A 21,071-nucleotide genomic window follows, 5' to 3' on the forward strand; every position below is an offset into this window, starting at 1 on the left:
TAAGATGTAGTTCTATTCTGCCTCAGCCATACCATCTCATACCAGTGATGGGTGGTCATCTGAAACTCGCAGCCCATTGCTACTTGAGCACATGTAGAAGCATATGGGAGCCCAGGGATCCTCACTAAGTGTTAAATTGTTTAACCCGAGAGCTGAAGTGCTCTAGGCCCCATAACCATTTTAATGACATGAAGGGGTTATAGTCCCAAATGAGTCCCTGTAATGCACTTATTTTTGCATGACTTCCATTGTTGTCTGTTCTGTTGCCTATAATTATTTTCACGTCCTTCTTATTTACAGTTGTCCCAAGGGCAGCCACCAGTGCTCCTGGGACTTCTTGCAAAATTATTTGCCATTCCCTCTCACCCCCCAACTTTCACACTCATACACACAGCCACATATATACACAAAGCTACACAATGACCCACACATGCATACTGCCACATACACACTGCCATCAACAGAAATATAGATATGATCTACTTGCATTTCGGCATTTGATACAGTTCCACACAAAATGTTACTAGTAAAATTGAAATCCGTTGATTTACACGAAAAAACTGTGTTCTTGGATAGAACACTGGCATATAGATAGAATGCAGAGTAGTTATAAGTGGGAAATTGTTAACTACTACTCAATTTAAGAACAACCCTTTTTAATCTAAGGCTCTAAACCACTTGCATTCAGTTTGCACATTTAGTATCCGTACAAAGTGTATTAAATAAAGCGGTGAACCGTGCCAAAAGTGCTCAAAGTGAATGTAATAAAAAAATATTTTATACATACATATAGATCTTGATAATGTAACAGGACAAAAGTACAATAGAATAACAGTGCAATATGCTATAAACAATATACACGTATGTGTTTAAAATATCGAATAAAATACCAGATAAAAGACTAACTCACAATTTGTATATCCGCCTGGACGATATAATCCCCGTTTTAGGATATGTGGATGTTGACTGTATGGAATCTCCAAACTCAGCAACAATGTATATAAAAAGAAAAACAAAATACAAAATACAATAGTATAGTATGTCAGGCAAAATTGGAAATGTAAGAAGTAGATGTCCTACTTACGATTTCCAGAGCAATGACTTGCTCTGTTGTTGATAGCTTGTGGTGGTATGATCCCCACCAAAGGATATAATGAATTAGCAGGAATCCAGCAGCACCAGGGAGAAAAAGATATAAAACCAAAAGAGGGGTTTGGAAAAAAGGCTATGACTTTAATACAAATATTAGATTAAAAATCAGCTTCCAGTCCCTCACGTTACGAGTTTCGCCCGGGTTTGGGCTTCATCAGACCTTCAGAACCCGAAGCGCGTAAAGTGAGGGACTTATATCCTTTGGTGGGGATCATACCACCACAAGCTATCAACACCAGAGCAAGTCATTGCTCTGGAAATCGCAAGTAGGACATCTACTTCTTACATTTCCAATTTTGCCTGACATACTATACTATACTATTGAATTTTGTTTTTCTTTTTATATACATGGTTGCTGAGTTTGGAGATTCCATGCAGCCAATATCCACATATCCTAAGACGGGGATTATACCGTCCAGGCAATATACAGCAGAGCTCTCAGTAGCTCTGCAAATTGTGAGTTATCAAAGCGGAGGGAGTGAGAGGAGTTCCCCGTAGAAGCGGGGTCCTTGATCTCACTACCGCTACCCCCAATCTTAGTATCAAAACAATAAGAGCAACAAAAATAACAAAAACTTTAATTAGAACAACTTTAAGGAAAAATATAATATCAAAAGACACACCACCTATTAAATCACCCCACTCTGTGAGGGTTAAAAACAATATACTGCAATGCGACTGTAAATGTAGACTGGCGAACCAGTGTGGCTGGGTACGTATGCAAATAGCAACAGCAATCACAAAGAGTACTGGTGTATCAAGTTTCTAGACACAATATAGTTTGTAGAGATACATAGTTGCTAATCTTGCTTCCCTTGGAACCTCAGCCTATCTGTCACTGATTAATGCCAGGAAACAGCACCAAAGCCGGGGGAATCCCCCAATTGCAGTGTTAATTGTGAGTTAGTCTTTTATCTGGTATTTTATTTGATATTTTAAACACATACATGTATATTGTTTATAGCATATTGCACTGTTATTCTATTGTACTTTTGTCTCCTTTGAGGGCTATATCCTGTTTATTAGGATCTATATGTATGTATAAAATATTTTTTTTATTACATTCACTTTGAGCACTTTTGATACATCTATACATCTATTGGTTACTTAAAGGGACTCTATAGTCACCATATAAAAGCAAGAAAGACAGGTCCCCCAGCCTTCCTTCTTGCTTTTATATGAACTTTCATTCATTAAAAAAAAAAAAATCGGTGGTTTTATATTAAAAACTTACCTCCGTTCCAGCGCCGAGCTCCCCGCTAGGCCGCGCCCCCTTTTTCGTCAAAATGACGAAATCGCGGGGCCCAATGGGACGGCTTCGCGCTGGACCAATCGCGTTCTTCATAGAGCGGCATTGAATGCCGCCCTATGAAGAACCTGAGCGCTTTACCGCGCATGTGCGCGGAATGCGCGTTCGCGAGCTGAGCTGTCTGACTGACAGCTCAGCTCGCTTTCTAAAATTATCAATAATAATTTAGGGCCCCCACCCGCCCTGTGCGGCGGGTGGGGGCCCTAAAATTATCAATGAGGGGGGGGACCTACTGTCCCCCCCCCGGCCCCCACCCCTGTGCGGCGGGTGGGGGCCCTAAAATTATCAATGAGGGGGGGGACCTACTGTCCCCCCCCCGGCCCCCACCCCTGAGCGGCGGGTGGGGGCCCTACAATTATCAATAAGGGGGGGGACCTACTGTCCCCCCCCGGCCCCCACCCCTGTGCGGCGGGTGGGGGCCCTAAAATTATCAATGAGGGGGGGGACCTACTGCCCCCCCCCGGCCCCCACCCCTGAGCGGCGGGTGGGGGCCCTAAAATGATCAGTAAGGGGGGGGGACCTACTGTCCCCCCCCCGGCCCCCACCCCTGTGCGGCGGGTGGGGGCCCTAAAATGATCAATAAGGGGGGGGACCTACTGTCCCCCCCCCCCCGGCCCCCACCCCTGAGCGGCGGGTGGGGGCCCTAAAATGATCAATAAGGGGGGGGACCTATTGTCCCCCCCCGGCCCCCACCCCTGAGCGGTGGGTGGGGGCCCTAAATACAAAGGGGGGGGGGACCCTAGTTAACCCTCCCCCCCCCCAAAAAAAAATATCTCCCTACCTACCCCCCTCACCCTAAAAATAATGAGGGGGGACCATTAACTAAAAACCTGTAAAAAAATGAGATAAAATCAACTTACCATTCGATGTTTTCTTTCTTCTAAAATCTTCTTTCTTCAGCCCCAAAAAAGGCCAAATAAAAATCCATAATAACCGACGCAATTAAAAAAAAAAAAAAAAAAACCGAGCGCAAAAAAAAATAATCCATCTTCACCCATGGAGGGCTCCGCGCAGACTGAGCTCCGCAGGGCGGGGGAAGGCTTATAAAGCCTTGCCCCGCCCTGCAATTAGGCTAAGAACACTCTGATTGGTGGGTTTAAGCCAATCAGAGTGCTCTTTGTCATTTTACAAGCGTGGGAAAGTTCTTTGGAATTTTCCCACGCTTGTAAAATGACACAGAGCACTGTGATTGGATGGATTTCAAGCCATCCAATCACAGTGCTCTGTGTCATTTTACAAGCGTGGGAAAGTTCTTTGGAATTTTCCCACGCTTGTAAAATGACAAAGAGCACTGTGATTGGATGGATTTCAAGCCATCCAATCACAGTGCTCTGTGTCATTTTACAAGCGTGGGAAAGTTCTTTGGAATTTTCCCACGCTTGTAAAATGACAAAGAGCACTGTGATTGGATGGATTTCAAGCCATCCAATCACAGTGCTCTTTGTCATTTTACAAGCGTGGGAAAGTTCTTTGGAATTTTCCCACGCTTGTAAAATGACACAGAGCAATGTGATTGGATGGCTTGAAATCCATCCAATCACAGTGCTCTGTGTCATTTTACAAGCGTGGGAAAATTCCAAAGAACTTTCCCACGCTTGTAAAATGACAAAGAGCACTGTGATTGGATGGATTTCAAGCCATCCAATCACATTGCTCTGTGTCATTTTACAAGCGTGGGAAAATTCCAAAGAACTTTCCCACGCTTGTAAAATGACAAAGAGCACTCTGATTGGCTTAAACCCACCAATCAGAGTGTTCTTAGCCTAATTGCAGGGCGGGGCAAGGCTTTATAAGCCTTCCCCCGCCCTGCGGAGCTCAGTCTGCGCGGAGCCCTCCATGGGTGAAGATGGATTATTTTTTTTGCGCTCGGGTTTTTTTTTTTTTTTTTTTATTGCGTCGGTTATTATGGATTTTTATTTGGCCTTTTTTGGGGCTGAAGAAAGAAGATTTTAGAAGAAAGAAAACATCGAATGGTAAGTTGATTTTATCTCATTTTTTTTTTCTTTACAGGTTTTTAGTTAAAGGGTCCCCCCTCATTATTTTTAGGGTGAGGGGGGTAGGTAGGGAGATAAGTTTTTTTTTTTTTGGGGGGGGGGGGGGGGGGAGAGGGTTAACTAGGGTCCCCACCCCCTTTGTATTTAGGGCCCCCACCCACCGCTCAGGGGTGGGGGCCGGGGGGGGACAATAGGTCCCCCCCTATTGATAATTTTAGGGCCCCCACCCACCGCTCAGGGGTGGGGGCCGGGGGGGGGGGCAGTAGGTCCCCCCCCCTTATTGTGAATTTTAGGGCCCCCACCCGCCGCACAGGGGTGGGGGCCGGGGGGGGACAGTAGGTCCCCCCCCTATTGTGAATTTTAGGGCCCCCACCCACCGCTCAGGGGTGGGGGCCGGGGGGGGGCAGTAGGTCCCCCCCCTTATTGTGAATTTTAGGGCCCCCACCCGCCGCACAGGGGTGGGGGCCGGGGGGGGGGACAGTAGGTCCCCCCCCTATTGTGAATTTTAGGGCCCCCACCCACCGCTCAGGGGTGGGGGCCGGGGGGGGGGGGCAGTAGGCCCCCCCCCCCTTATTGTGAATTGTAGGGCCCCCACCCGCCGCACAGGGGTGGGGGCCGGGGGGGGGCAGTATGTCCCCCCCTTATTTTTTATTTTAAGGCCCCCACCCACCGCACAGGGGTGGGGGCCGGGGGGGGACAATAGGTCCCCCCTTATTGATAATTTTAGTGCCCCCACCCGCCGCACAGGGGTGGGGGCCGGGGGGGCAGTATGTGCCACCCTTATTTTTAGGGCCCCCACTCACCGCTCAGGGGTGGGGGCCGGGGGGGGGGGGGGAGGAGAGTAGGTCCGTCTCCCCCCCCCCCCCTTCAACCACTATTGTGGCCAGACAGCATCCCTGTGGGTTCGGGCTTCAGCTGTCAGCTGAAGCCACGCCCACAGCAGTGCTGACAGGCTGTCAGCACACAAAGCGCGTTCACAGTGCTTTGTGTGCTGATAGCCCGTCTGATGCATTCACCCAGAATGCATCGGACGAGAGGCCTTTTTAGGGCCTCTGAACTCGGAAGTCCCTCTGGTGGCCGTCTGATTGACTGCAACAAGAGGTGTTCCAAGCTTCCAATGTAAACACTGCATTTTCTCAGAAAATACAGTGCTTACAAGAAAAAGGCTCCGGGTAGCTGTAGCACTCACCTAAACAACCTCATTAAGCTGAAGTTGTTCAGGTGACTATAGTGTCCCTTTAATAGAATTCATTTGAGTGAGTCTGACATGATCTGTCCTCTGTAAACTCGTGTTGATTAATACTAATGACTTTATTGTTCATAAATGACTCCTGGATATGATCACTTAATAACCCTTTAAACAATTATCTAGCTACCAATGTGAAGCTCACATATTTGTAGATTTTGATCATGTGTTTTTTTTTTGTTTTTTTTTAATTTGGACACATCTGCTTAACGTTGGTACATTTCCAGAAAGAAAGGTTTCCTGAAAGATTACACCCTGTGATTTGGCCGTTAATACACCAAGTTTACCAAGTATTTAAGTGAAAGGGACAGTACATAAAGGGACAGTGTAGGCACCTGGACCACTTCATCTCATTGAAATGGTCTGAGTGTAGTGTTCCTGTCATCTTAACCCTGCAATGTAAAATATTGCAGTTATTGATATACTGCAATGTTTACATAAAAGTGTTAAGACTGCCTCTAGTGGCTGTCTGCAAGACAGCCAATAGTGGCACTTCCTGGAGTTTCACAGATTTGGAATTATTCTGGACGTCCTCGCGCTTTGCACGAGGGCGTTCATAATGTTAAAAAAAATCCCAAAGGAAAGCAATGCTTTCTTATGTGGAAGGCCTGATTCATGCCACACATGTACATTAGGTCTCCCTATCGGCTGACGCCATCCAGCACCGACAGACATTGGTGATGGGATCCGGTAAGTATAAAAGGGTTTTTAAACATTTTATTTACCGAGGGTACTATTGTGTAAGGAATAGAGTTTTGTATTCCTAACACTATAGTTTTCCTTTAAGTGCAAAGTCAGCCCAGTGCTTTATAAACACAAAAAATACATTACAATCAATATTAGTTTTAGACAAAGAGATATTTGTTAACAGAGCTACTTTGTTTGCTTCCTTATTACTAGGACCCATTCTTTAGGAATCTTCATCTTTCAATGGTTTTGTTATTGATTCCAAAATGAAACCTGAAAGCTAGGTCATCTCTAGCTCATCCCAACATGCTATAAGGAACATGTTGAAATTGAGCATCCGTTAGACAACAAACTGTTAGAGGGGTATATTACCTTGTCTGTTCTCTTATCCTGCTGTAAAAATTACAGGCTTTGGCGAAGCTTACACTGTTTTAGCCAATGTTATTCTATTTTTGGGTAATAATTGCCAGAAGATGAGGCTCAAAAATGTCAAATTTAAGGACAAAACAGTTGGAAAAATTGAGCTATGCTTTCAACTCAGCAGCTGTGGCATTAAAGGAGCACTATAGGGTCAGGAACACAAACATGTATTCCTGACCCCATAGGGTTAAAACCCCCATATAACCCCCTGTTCCCCTCATGCCTCCCTAAATTTAGTAACATTTTACTTGTATTCAAGTCTTGAGCTGCTTGCTTTGTCACGGTTTCCTTTGACCTGCCCACTGCCTGCTCACATTATCAAAAGTGGTAGCCTGATCCAATCACAATGCTTCCCCATAGGATTGGCTGAGACTTACAAAGGGGCAGAGCCAGCACAATTCAAATACAGCCCTGGCCAATCAGCATCTCCTCATAGAGGATTAATTGAATCAATGGAAAGTTCAGTGCATGCAGAGGGAGGAGATACTAAATGTGTGGATGCATTTTAGGCAGCCATCTAAGGAGTGGCCAGTGAAGTTATCACTAGGCTGTAATGTAAACACTACATTTTTTCTGAAAATGCCGTGCTTACAGCAAAAAGCTTGAAGGTAATGATTCTACTCACCAGAACAAATTCAATAAGCTGTAGTTGTTCTGGTGACTATAGTGTCCTTTTAAGTTGAAATTTCCTTTGAATTCTCACTTTAGTAATTAATCTTGGCAGTGTAAGACAGCCCAGGGTATACATAGTGCAAGTGTTATTTCTTTAATCGGTTTATACAATTGGTTTAAATAACAAACCTGTCAACATCATGCAATCCTGGCAAAGGAATACATGAGTTATTGTATGTAGGAGTAGTAGCTGAGCCTAGTATGGCGTATTTAATACAGAAGCATACATCGGGTTTATAAAATACATAAAAAATGAAGTGTGATGTATGAGTTTGTGAGATTAATTGAAAACATTCAAGATTGCAAACAATACCTGCTAGGGATAGTAGTAAATTGGCCAAATGATAACTGTCAAAATTCACCTAGGTAAATGTTTGAAAAATCCTACTTTTGTGTTACAGTTTTTCATTTTTGTGATTACATTTAAATGAAAAGTTCAAGCAGCATCTTCACAATAGCCTGCTGTAATGGTTATGGTGTCAGGCGGGGGGAGCAGATACATTTAAGGGATACCCAAACCTGTCCCTTGTGGGTGCCTCCTACTTCCTCTGGAGAGTCTTCTTCAGCTGAAGCACCAGGAACCAATGTCTTGCGTAGTGCAACAATAGATCATTGAAGTCAATGGAGTAACTGCCGGATTCTCCATAGACCGATCCAATTCCCTGCAGCCATCACTGATGTGTCTAGAAATGTGTCTAGAAATGTCAGTTGTAGGATATAATATAAAGAGACAAAGTAATCTTTCACTGAAGTGACTGATTGCTAGGTTCTACTATAAGAGAGAGGAACTGTTACTGTGGGACTAGCTGGGGAACGTTCTTGCTGGTGAATCGTAAATTAAAAACTTGTCACTTTACTGCAAATACCCCCATTTACAAAATCTAAAAATAAAACTGCAAACAATAAAGCTAGTCCTCTGATGCCTTGCAGACAGGAGAAGCTACAAACCCCATCCATATAGTAACTTACAAAAAAAAAAAGTATTTTTGTAGACTTTAGTTAGAGCTAAATGTTTCAGCTCTCTATCAAATAGGGTTCTAATAGAGACAACACGTTGCCATTAAACTCTGAATAGTCTGCAATTCTGGACACAGACCTTTTTTGAAAGATTTAGGTTCTTGCCTTGAACCCTGGACATTGTTTCTCTACCTCTCTGCTTCCCCCTTGTTTTTTCTTTCTGTTCTCCCCTGTAGTGTGATGTGTGTGTGCTGCCTGGATGTAGTATGCAAATAGTTGTACAAACTAGCTGTGTGTGTGTTGTGTACTTGATGACTGTTGTAAGTGTACTGTATGTTGTATTTGTGCGTGTGTTGTTTGCTGACTGTATGTAGCTAGTGTGCGATCTGTATGTAGTAAGTGTGCGTATGTTGTATGCTGGCTGTGTGTAGGTGGGATGTGTGAAGTGTGTGTGTGTGTGTATAATGTGATCTATGTTTTGTCTCCCTCCTGCTTACATAATCCCTAGTGGTCCATGTTGATTAATTCTCTGCCTGATGGACCACAGGGGGAAAAGGGAGTTAACTCTGCCTCGTGGTTCAGCTGGCAAACTTATTTTTTGCACCTCTGTTGTTTTAAAGACATCTGTAATTTCTACCTCATGGTCTGGCGCTTAGATAGTCAGAGTGCAGCCTTCTGGAATACTGGAGGCTGCGCTCTAAGTCAGCGAGTGGCGGACCGATGGTGCAAACCTTTTATTTCCACAGCTCATTCCTCATGGTAACAACTCTGCTACGTGTCTGCTGCAGGGCTAAAGGTTAAAGCAAACTTCCTGTTGTGCCCTGAACTGCATATCCCAGGTGTTAAGCCATACAAATTAAATATCCCTGCATAAATAACTCCATTTTAGTGTTCCTCTTAGCTCCCTGGTAGTTGGCTTTTCTATGGTTGGAAGCAACTTTTACCCTACCAGATACCATGCACAATTTGTAGCATAAACTGGCTCGGAACAGGCAACAGAAGTTACAATCTTCTCCTTGCAAGCTGAGTGCCTCCAAGCTAGCTCTCCCCTTACTCCATGTGGGCGCTCCCTCCATCACAGATGTTTTATTTATTAATTTTTAAAAACCTAATTTCCTCTGCCTCCCATGCCAGCACGTAGTGCATGTACGTGTTCTGAGCTGGCAATTGATTCAATCACAGCGCTGGGGATGTGTATTTGTTTTTTTGTTTGTTTGTTTTTTTGCTTTGATGGCAATTGCAAAATGTCTGAATTTGCAAAGGGAACTTTCATATGAAGGATCTCAGACTGACGAGGCAAAACTTATTAGGCAAATTGTGTCTCTTGTACTCTTGTATCACAAATATACTGGCCTGAATGAGTTTTAAATGTGTGTATGTGTGTATACATATACCAGCTCTAGGCCCCGTCAAGTGTTAGTGCTCCCTTCCACCCATTACACTATATTACCATTTCATATACAACTAGCTATTTACCAAGCATAAACCATGTATACATAAATACACACGTGCATTCTAACACACAATCTCTTACATACATTGACATGCACAATGACACACAGTCTTGTGCATAGACCTCATTCGCAAAGATTTAAACCTCCCACTCCTTCTCCTGCAACTTTCCTCTGCTTACATAATGGGTAAAATCTGAGGCAGCCTTATCACGGTATGCACCAGCTTCCACATCCCTGTATTAATGCACAGTATATAGTTATTATTTTTTGCAGTTTGAAAATAATGTAAGCATTTGAGATTGCATTTTAAGGTGTGCCTCACAGTGATGACTATTGTCTGATTTTGTAACTGTTTTGTCATATTTTCTATGTATTTAAGTCAGAGTATTTTTGTTTAGCTACAGAATTATGAGCAACCAATGCTTGAAGTTGAAGGAAATGTCCACAGAGTGGATTTCTCAGCACATTTAACAAATGAGGTAAGAAGCTGCTAAATATGTATCAAAATTCTGCAAAACTTACTTGTTGACTCTTAGACTAAATCATTTCTTTTAACAGTTTAAGCCAACCAAAACGCAGTGTCATAAACCACTGGTTTTGGTTAGGGTAACCCTTTCTGGGGTGGTCCACCTTCCATCGCCAAGTGCTCCCTGCAGTCCGATTTTCCTTGCCCAAAGTCACCTTTCCTTTGTTTTCTTATTGTACGTAAGCTGAAGTATTGCAAGTACTTTTCTTATTTACTCATGTCTCCTCATCTATGTACATATCAAAAGCAGATATTATTACTACTTATAAATTGCAAACAAATTCTGCAGTATTGTAGACAAGACAGATATTTGTAACAAAACAAGTTGGATGCACAGGAACAGAGGGTGTTGAGCTCAAACAAGCTTACATTCTAGAGGGAGTATGGGAAAAGTAGAGTAGTTTACAATGAAGTCTAATTTTTTTTGGATGACACAATTGCAGGAGAGAAAGGAATGTGGGTTACCAAGGTGTGTCGTGGGAAAGCTTTTAACTTTTTAAGTTACCGTATATACTCGAGTATAAGCCGAGTTTTTCAGCACATTTTTTGTGCTGAAAAACCCCAACTTGGCTTATACTCGAGTCAGAGTCTGTATTATGGCAATTTACATTGTCATAATACAGACAGGGGCTGTGTGAGATGTTACTTACCTCTCCTGCAGCTCCTGTCAGCTCTCTCCTCCTCCGCGCCGTCCGTTCAGCACCTCGGTCAGCTCCCAGTGTAAGTCTCGCGAGAGCCGCGGCTCTCGCGAGACTTACAGTGTGAGCTGACAGAAGAGTTGACCGGACGGCGCGGAGGAGGAGAGAGCTGACAGGAGCTGCAGGAGAGGTAAGTAACATCTCACACAGCCCCCTCTCCCCCCACTGAACTACCAATCCAACTGGACCACCAGGGAAGGAGAGCACCCCTCCCTGCCATGTATCAAGCAGGGAGGGGGGACGAAAAATAAATAAATTCATAATAATAATAAAAAATAATATAAAAAAAATTAAAATAATAATTACTATACAATAAATAATATTATAACAAAAAATGATCAAAATAATAATAAAATAACAATCAAAATGCCCACCCCCCACCAACACATACACAAACACACTCTGCATCACACACACACACTGCACTCATACACACACTGCACTCATATACACACACTGCATTCACACACACACACACTGCACTCACACACACACTGCACTCACACACACACTGCACTCACACACACACTGCACTCATACACACACTGCACACACACTGCATTCATACGCACACTGCACTCATACACACACTGCACTCATATACACACACTGCATTCACACACACACACTGCACCCATATACACACACTGCACCCACACACACACTGCACTCATACACACACACTGCATTCATACACACACACTGCATTCATTATATACACACACTGTAAATAAATATTCAATTAATATAATTTTTTTAGGATCTAATTTTATTTAGAAATTTACTAGTAGCTGCTGCATTTCCCACCCTAGTCTTATACTCGAGTCAATAAGTTTTCCCAGTTTTTTTGGGTAAAATTAGGGGCCTCGGCTTATATTCAGGTCGGCTTATACTCGAGTATATACGGTATGTGCTTTCGTAAAGAAGTGAGTTTTCAAAGATGTTTTGAAGGAACAGAGACTGGGTAGAGTCTGATGGAGCAGGGAAGGGAGTTCCAGAGAAACAGTGCAGCCCTAGATAAGTCTTGAAGGTGAACGTCAAACATGATAGATACAGGTCTACAGCAAAGCATAGAGGCCTTGAGTGTGTATTAATGACAATAGGTAAGAGGAGTGTTGTGCAGAGATCTTTAAGCAAGCACCAGAATTTTAACTTGAGCCCTATATCTTACGGGAAGCCAGTGTAGAGACTGACAGATTGGAAAGGCATGGGCAGGTGCGGGAAAACAGGAAGATGAGCATCACCGCCTAATTCATTATAGACTGTAAAGGGGCAAGTTGGGAACACGTACGATCACTGAGAAGCACATTGCAATAGTCAAGGTAAGCGAGGGCAGCATGCACCAGGCCCTTAGCTGCATCCTGTGTTAAATAGGGCTATGCTTTTGTGATGGAAATACCAGGATTTGGCAATTGACTGGGCATGAGGGGTGATGGAAATGTCAAAGATCATGTAGGCAGCAAGCCTGCCAGGTAAAGCCATTGACTTGGAGGTAGATAAATAAATATCCAGGCACACCTGAGGTTTCTTCTAAAAGACAGTCTTTTTCTTTTTTTATTTGAAACAAGGTAGTGGAGGCAATGTTTCGGCTCCTCTCTGCACATTTAGCAAGTCTGGAGAGACTTAAATTTCTGTTACAATTTCTGATTTCTGATGAAACTCCCCTTTTATGCTGACAGATATCAGGGACTGATTACTTACAATTTACTAAACAAGTCTGGCATGGTTATATGCTAAACACAGAATTTTGTCTTGTTTGTCCACTAAAAGTAACATTTTATATAGGTAAAATGCCTTTTCTGTTCTTTTCTTTGTTTTCAGATAAGAGTGTCTGCCTCTGAATATCCTCCTCAGGGAAAGGTGGATGGATCCAATCCATAGCCGGGCAAAAAGCTACAACACATTTTTCTGATGTTAAAAGGCTCTGTGAGTCTATGAAGACGTGCAGTATATATTTTTAAACAAGGCTGCAGTGGGGAAGCTTTACACCTTGCATAATTTGATTCTGAAATGTATCATGTATATACTGATTCAATTTAAAAACACAATGTCTAGCTCTGTAACACGACAAGTTGATGGAAATTAGTCAAAGGAAGTACTTTTGTTGAAGGCAATATTACTACCTATACTCACACAATGATCTGCAACAGAGATTGCAGATCACTGTATGATAGAGGCAAAAAACCAAAATGATTGTTCAAAGACCTCTTTTACGTAATATAATATTTTCTCATAGACTATCAGTAGATTTGATTAATTTAAACCGTAATAATAATAATCAATCGAACTTTCCTCTGAAGTACAGTTCCTGTTCAGAAATTATATGGATCGATGGGAAGAGGGGACAAGAATAAAGCCTTAACAGCAACCACATCAGGATTAAACCTAGTTACTGTTTCCATAGTTATATATTTTCAGTCTGGTGACTTGGTTGAAATCAGAAATTCTTCAAACAAGTTACAAAATTAATCTTTTGCTTTCCAGTGCTGTGATCTTTAAAGTGGCGTTGTCACCAAAATTTGTCTATGCACCATCATTTTCGACTTTACAAACTGCCTATACCTCATGTTGATCATTTTTACATCTGTTCAGCCATTTCTTCAAAAACTAAATACGAATTCTAGCAAATCTTTACCATGGGCATGTTGGACACTGTATCATCAGTTTTTCATTTTTTTCTGCACAGTGGAAAGCTGGGAAACAACCCAGCGGATTGCAGTTTGTGAATGGCTGTTATCACATACTCTCTACAGCCATTTTTTTATTATTTAAAGCCAGTAGCTATTTCTGAAGGATTGAAAAAAAAAATGTGATGGAATTCCAGGAAGACCATCGCTACACTGAAAAACAGTCTTCAAGTGGTAATTACAGTTACATTGTTATAGCTTGTCATGATAAAAAATATGTTGGGATTATTTTTGCAAACTGATTTATGATATAAAGAGAATTTAATTGACTATGTTCCAGTATTACTGTTTCATGACTTGTGGGCTTTTGTTTTATTTTGACCTAAGTGTTTTGAAAGCAGTTTGGCTTTCTATTAATTCCTCAAGGTCTTATACCTTGAATATTTTTTTTTTTTTTTTTTTTATAAAAGGTAGCATCTCTTCATACCATGCTGTAGAACAACTTGTCTCTGCACTACCACACATCTGCTAGATCAGCTGGTTCATACTCGTCTTACCATAGTCTGATGGTCTCTTGTAGCAAAAGTGAAAAGGAAAGTCTAGGTTAAAAATGCATTTGAAGAAAGACAAAAGGAACACTCCAAACACAACAACCACTACAGTGTTGTGTACTTGTAGTAGTTATGGTGCCAAGAGTTCCTCGTGCCAGTGTTTTGATTTTACTTTTTTTTACCTGACGTCGGCTGCGCAGCATTTGGGACCGCCCCTGACCGCCTCCTTGTCTTACATAGGAAAGCATCGGATTGGCTGAGATTGTCAATTCTGATAATCTCAGCAAAGGAGGCAGAGCCAAATGCCACCCTGGCCAATCAACATCTCCTCATAAAGATGCATTCAATCAATGCATCTCTATGAGGAACGTTCAGAGTTTCCATGCAGGGTGTGGAGACACTGAATGCCGGCACTGCCCCAGAAAACACCTCTAGTAGGTGTCCCTTGGGAGAAATCTCTTTAAAGACTGTTTACTGCAAAAAGCCTGCAAGGACTGCCTATACTCAGCAGAACAAATACATTGAGCTGTAGTTCTGGTGACTATAGTGTCCTTTTGAATAGAAATTGATTATGTAGCATGCTGTTGTATACTCATGCTATAATTACTTTTTTGGAAAACAAATTTCATTAATCCAAGTTAATTGAACTTGTGTCAATCACGTTTTCATAGCTGAAATGTTATCAAATAAACATAAAAATTTCAGAAAATAGACCATAATCCCATTGTTCTTCTGCAAAGCTATGTATACAAAATGAACACCTTTAATTTAAGGGAACAGAATAGTGTTAGGAATGAAAACCTGTATTCCTATAGTTATAGTGTCCCTAATCATATATAAGTCCCACCCTTTTACAAAAAAAGAATAATAAAATACAAGTTGTACTCCCATTTTCACAGTGCCAAAGCCTTTTGTGTCCCTTTAAGTTTTCTCCAAATATAAGCGATTAACATAATAAACTGGAGAGAGTTCAAAATGTATTTCTACATAGATGGTGCATAACAAAATCAGTTCTGACAGAACTGTTACACTAACCTGAAAAGTTATTCTAAACATGAAATCTTCATCTGTTTGCATACATTAAAGAACCATCAAGAATGAGTTTTACGTTTACACGGACTAGTGATTTAAATCTTGACTAAATCAACTTATTGTAAATTAAATCCACCATGCATGAGGCTACTTTGCACAAGCTGGCCAACTAACAGGAAATTAGATAAAGACTTGTAAGGACATCAATTATTATTAACAAGATAAAAAATGAGAAGGAGGTAAGGGCTGTGCCCAGGACTAGTAACAGTAGTATACAGCAATAAATAGAACAAATGGTCTAGATAGTAGTACAACAACAAGTATGCCTATGCAAATAAAGAAAATGGTAGAGAATTAAAAGTCTCACTAAAATAACAGGATAAAATAGGGGTGTGATCCTCAGGAGATGATCCGTCTGGTAGCGCTGACTCTTCCCCCTTCTTGTGTTGTTCATTGTCTCTAATTTCCTCTAGGGCTAGCTGCTTTTTAACCCTTTTTACTATGTCTAGCTTTGATTTTAGGAATAGTTACATTATTGATGTTGAAATGATACAGAGGTTATTAGCACAATCCAAATTAACTACCCTAGTCAAAGCCAACAAGATCTGTTTACAAAACTAGAAAAGTCTCTTACCACAGAAATAAAGTTGAAATGGGAAATAGCCACTCTAAAAAAATATATTGATGAGCAAATTACCCCCTGAGGCCTAAGATTACTTAAACTGCCCACCTCTAACCAAGACGATCTTGAATTTATGGAGGAATGGAATAATAAACTAGAATTATGTACCCTTGGCCTAATGGAAACGTTAATAGTTTAAAAAAAAAAAAAAGAGTAAAAAACTATAATTTTGTACTCCGAAATCAATAAAAAACTACTACCCTTCACTGAGAGCAAGGCATATAAACAAAACTCTATATTGATCCTTCTCATTTTTTATCTTGTTTTATTAAGGCTCTTGAGGGATTCCCTTTTTTGGGTTGCTGCCCCTATCTAGCGCTGACTCTTCCCCCTTCTTGTGTTGTTAATTATTATTAACAACTTACTTATACAGAAGACAAAAGTCTATCTAGCGCTGACTCTTCCCCCTTCTTGTGTTGTTAATTATTATTAACAACTTACTTATACAGAAGACAAAAGTAAATATGCACACACATGTCCAATGACACCGGAAACTCCACACACTAAATGGAGAAACAAATGGGTGGGCTTTAAGTGAAGTAAATGAAAAAGGAATATATGACTATTAGTTATAATTGGAACTAACTTTCCTTGCGCAGACACCACTAGAGTGGATAATAGTGGTTATAGTGTTTGGAGTGTTCCTTTAAACACAGTCAATCCATGACCCTGTATTACTTGGGCACTTTTTATCCTGCATTCAAAAAGAGTCAGAATACAAAAATAATCCCCACTTACTTATATAATTCCTATATTGTATTTATTACTTGGTCCAAAATTAGCTTTTTAGTAACAATTACATCTATTCAATTCCCCACTTGCAAGCCATCAAAATTGTTGCACAGTTATGCTCTTTTGGAACATCTACATGCAGGATTACCTCTGTTGTGTCAGGCAACCTTTTACACACACACATACATACATCATTTTATATTCCTACTTAATCAGTGTCTGATCGATGAAGAGTTTTGATACACTAGAAGTATGAATAGAGAGAAGTAGAACTTTGCAAAAGAAACCTAATTTAATTTCATTTGTAACCAGTAGTAATATATTCTCTTTCATCTTATTTATATAATTAACTGATAGGTTATCCATTTGTTTGTTCCTAATTTTACTTTGTAGTGTGTTGTATGACATAGGGTGGAGGTGTGTGTGCATAACTGCTTTTATCTGCTGTATAAGCTTATTAAATATTTTATTAAATGGCTCAAAGATTGATGTTCTTAATGAGAGTAGGATATTCCCTGTTTCCCCTTTTTGAGTTTTGTAATATTGTTTGGGTTATGTCCTCACTGAGGGATCCTTTTCTTTGATTCACCGAATTGGGTTCATTTAATATTTCATCTTTGAACACACATTCCTAAGGTAGGCTTGAAAATGTAACTTGTTTTCAGAAGGTTTGCAGGCTAGCTGTGTGGCTAGGACTGCAGAAAGTAATTTAACTCATAAATGGCAGTTACCTGATCATTGATAATTTTTAATGGCATGTTATATAGAATAAAGAGGTGAAAATACTTAAAGGGACTCTCCAGTGCCAGGAAAACATATCCATTTTCCTGGCACTGCAGGACCCTGCAGTGCCCCTCTCCCTCCCACCCTCCATCCCATGTTGCTGAAGTGGTCCCCCATGCCCCATAAATGGGCTGCGAAGCTTGAACAAATTGGTAACATACATTGTTCTCAGTTCTTCAAACTAGCAAATCGAACTGGAGAGGCTGTCACTTCAGCCAAAAAATTGGTGAAATCCAGGCATTGTCCCTTTGATTGTTACCTATCATGAATACAAATTCCTATACATTGTGCTAGCAGAATTACTAACAAATGTGTAAATTTCTCTAAAATCAAATCCAGTCTGTACCAAACCTGTGCCAATCAGCACAGAGATAAGCAGGCTGTGCTCTACATGTCTGTTATCAGGGAAATCCTCTTCAGAGTGTCTCTCCAGTTTGAATCCAGACTAGGGGAAAGCAGTGTCTGTGAGGTGAAGTATAGGGAAGGGGCAGGCTCTATGCAAGGAGACAAACAACTAGAATGGTATATTGCAACAGATGTGGACATTTAATCTGAGAATGGAGAGTGAAAACGGATACATTTTATTTACACAAAGCCAACATAAAATGTTGTGCTCCCCAAACAGGGGTATGCAGGAGGTGTGTTATACAGCAAGCTTAACACTCCCTGAAAACATGATTGATTGGCCTCAGAGGAAATAGGGATAATGGAAATAAATTATAACGTGAGTCAAGCCACATGATTAGAAAACGGCAATCATATATCTGTCATGACAGGTTCACTTTAACCCCTTAAGGACCAAACTTCTGGAATAAAAGTCATGTGTCCTTAAGGGGTTAAAGAGTTCGATTAGTGCTTAGTTCACTGCCCTTTTTTATATAAGTTATTGACTCCACTCCAAATCTAAACAAAGAGTTTACTGACCCACTGTTTTCCCTATGCATGCTTTACCTGGATTTTAGAAGATGCCTATATTTCTAGACAGAACTAAGGAGTAATTGCTTGGTTGAATCCATGTTGACATCCCTTTCCACTGTGACCGTGGCAATTTATTAATGTCTTTTCAATTTGTGAAAATACATTAATAAAATGACTGCTAAGAAAAACATAAGCTGCAGTACTTGTTAAACACATCCATGCATGTTATTTTAGTTTTTGGTGGGGGTTGGTCACAGCACAGACTCCCTTCTTGACATCTTATTAGTTAATATCTGATATAATGGCTACTTATGGACAGCGCACATCATTGCTGACAAGCTATTTGAAATGTTTTATTTTTCTATATCACTCACTTCTGTCTCATCTGTGTGTCTGCCTGAACCCTCCTTCCTGTGTTTTCTACCCCTTGTCTCTTGTCATATCTTCCTCACATGTGTCTCTCCACATCTTGTTCCTCATGTGTGCCTCTCTTTATTTCTCGTGTGCGCCTCTTTCTCCCCCATTTTCTATCTCACTTGTGCTTCCTCTGCCTTCATCTTTAACCTCACATCGCTTCTCTTTCCCCATCTCTCCCTCTCCTCACCTCCTCCTCAAGCCTATACTGAAAAGGGAGCGTCAACTTGACGGCCGCGGTCATGTAGTGGGAGTTTAAGTTAAAAACTAAAATATGAACAATTAATATCACATTCAAAGAAAGATGACATTCAATCATTCATATCTCACTTTAGACTGGGGCTGCATGTTTAATGGCCTGTCGACTCTGAGTAGCATGTGGTTATGTCAAAATAATCTCTGCTACTTCCATAGGATGCCAAGAGCTCTAGCTTTCTTTAGACAGTTCAGCATTTTGGCATTTTACCTCTGTATAAATGGGTCCTGGGACCTGTCTTGCTTTTTGAAATCTGCCCAGAAATTTAAATCTGCCTGGCAGACTTTAGGATGCAGGAGGGGACAGAGTATTAGGACCATGCACAAAGCGCTTCACCTGCACTCAGTGTATGATCTGCTTTGGGGACGCAGTCTTCCCCCCCTACTTTACGGGAGGTCCTGGACACTTTTTGGCTGCAACTGCCCATATTACACTTCTGCAGCCTTCTATCTTGCCTGCCCACCACTGTCCCAGAAGGTAGGCAGGCAAAAGTGTCAGGTATACTCTCATGAAGGGATGTTATATACAGATCACTCAGAATTTAAAAGCTGCAAAGGAATAAGGTAGAACACTTAATTTGTATCTCTGCAGTTTAGAAGTATTTTTTATTTTGTAAAGAGGAATCTCCTGTACTGTAATCAATGTAAGAGAATGTCAGGAAAAACTGTGCAAGTGTAGTGTTCGATGGGGAAATGTTATGCTTGTTATTTAAGTCTATAAATAAGTGGCCCACAAGGGCCATGTTGGATAAAAATGGCAAACATTTACTAAATTAATTTGATAAATTCATTTAACAGAAATCAAGCAGTGTCATGACTAATATTAGATCAACAGCCAATCTTTGTAAGTCTTGAGCAAGCTTGTTTCCATATACACAGAAATAGCAATGTGTATTATAGTGTGTGTGTGTGTGTGTGTGTGTGTGTATGTATATATATATACACAATATAAATACAAATGTAAAAAGTTCCTAAACTCTAGTGGTGGTGCTACAATCACCTTCGTGGGCCACACTACCACAAATAAATCAAGTGAACAATAAAAACAAATAATGGTGAGAGCACTCAAAATAAATAAATAATTATACCCACAATGCAGTTAGTCAATCTAAAAGGATAAACCAAGAGAGAAAGATGTAGGGTGATATAGTTTGGATAAAATAATTAAAAAACAGGTGTTGGTCTCACTCACATATATAGAGCCACTTAACAAGCTGGCTCAAACTGCATGCCTTGAATAAATGGTTTAAAGGGCTTCTGGCAGGAACTTCCAAATATTCTTTATCTGGTACCTCCAAGTTCATTCAGGACGCAAAATGTTTAATTTATTTCCTATCAATTGGAACAATACATTTTTTGTAACCCCCCTACATTCTGCGTCGTGAATGAACTTGGAGGTACCAGTATAATAAAAAAAAAATATATATATATATATATATATATATATACACACAGTTAGGTTCGGAAATATTTGGAAACGGACACAAGTTTTGTTATTTCGGCTGCTAACCAAAATAAATTCAACTTACAGTTAAATAATGCATATGTGCTTATTTGGCTGTAATTTGAGGGTATTCCCACTCAAATTGGAGGAAGGGTTTAGGAATTACAGCTCTTTTTTCAAGCAACCAAATGTAATTGGACAATTGACTCAAAGACTGTTTCATGGACAGGTGTGGGTTATTTATTTATTTCTTTTAAATTAAGCAGGTAAAGGGTCTGTAGTTGATTCCAGGTTTGGCATTTGGAAGCTGTTGCTGTGAACCCACAACATGCTGTCAAAGTAGCATTCAGTGCAAGTGAAACAGGCAATTCTTAGACTGCAAGACCAAATAAATCCATCAGAAAGATAGCGGGAACATTATTAGTGGCCAAATCAACAGTTTCGTACATTCTGAGAAAAAAGTAATGCATTGGTGAGCTCTTCAACACAAAAGGGCCAGACATCCACGGAAAACTTCA

At 40.8% G+C, this 21,071-nt stretch overlaps 1 protein-coding gene across 3 annotated transcripts in view; it reads left to right on the forward strand.

The window, feature by feature from the left end:
* ZSWIM9 (zinc finger SWIM-type containing 9) overlaps positions 1-21,071 on the forward strand; it is a 49,831-nt gene that overhangs the window by 25,837 nt on the left and 2,923 nt on the right. Inside the window, exons 7-8 of one of the 3 annotated variants that reach the window (XR_010086059.1) lie at positions 10,290-10,370; positions 12,937-13,976. Coding sequence is in view for 2 of the 3 variants with exons in the window: in XM_063436707.1 (XP_063292777.1) it covers positions 10,290-10,370; positions 12,937-12,996 (141 nt within the window). In the remaining variant the exon portion in view is untranslated. Of the gene's footprint in view, positions 1-10,289; positions 10,371-12,936; positions 14,750-21,071 lie in introns of those variants that run through there. The other 2 variants (XM_063436707.1, XM_063436708.1) reach the window with 2 other exon arrangements.

Source organism: Pelobates fuscus, chromosome 11, assembly GCF_036172605.1.
Source record: "Pelobates fuscus isolate aPelFus1 chromosome 11, aPelFus1.pri, whole genome shotgun sequence".
Classification (NCBI taxonomy): Eukaryota; Metazoa; Chordata; class Amphibia; order Anura; family Pelobatidae; genus Pelobates; species Pelobates fuscus.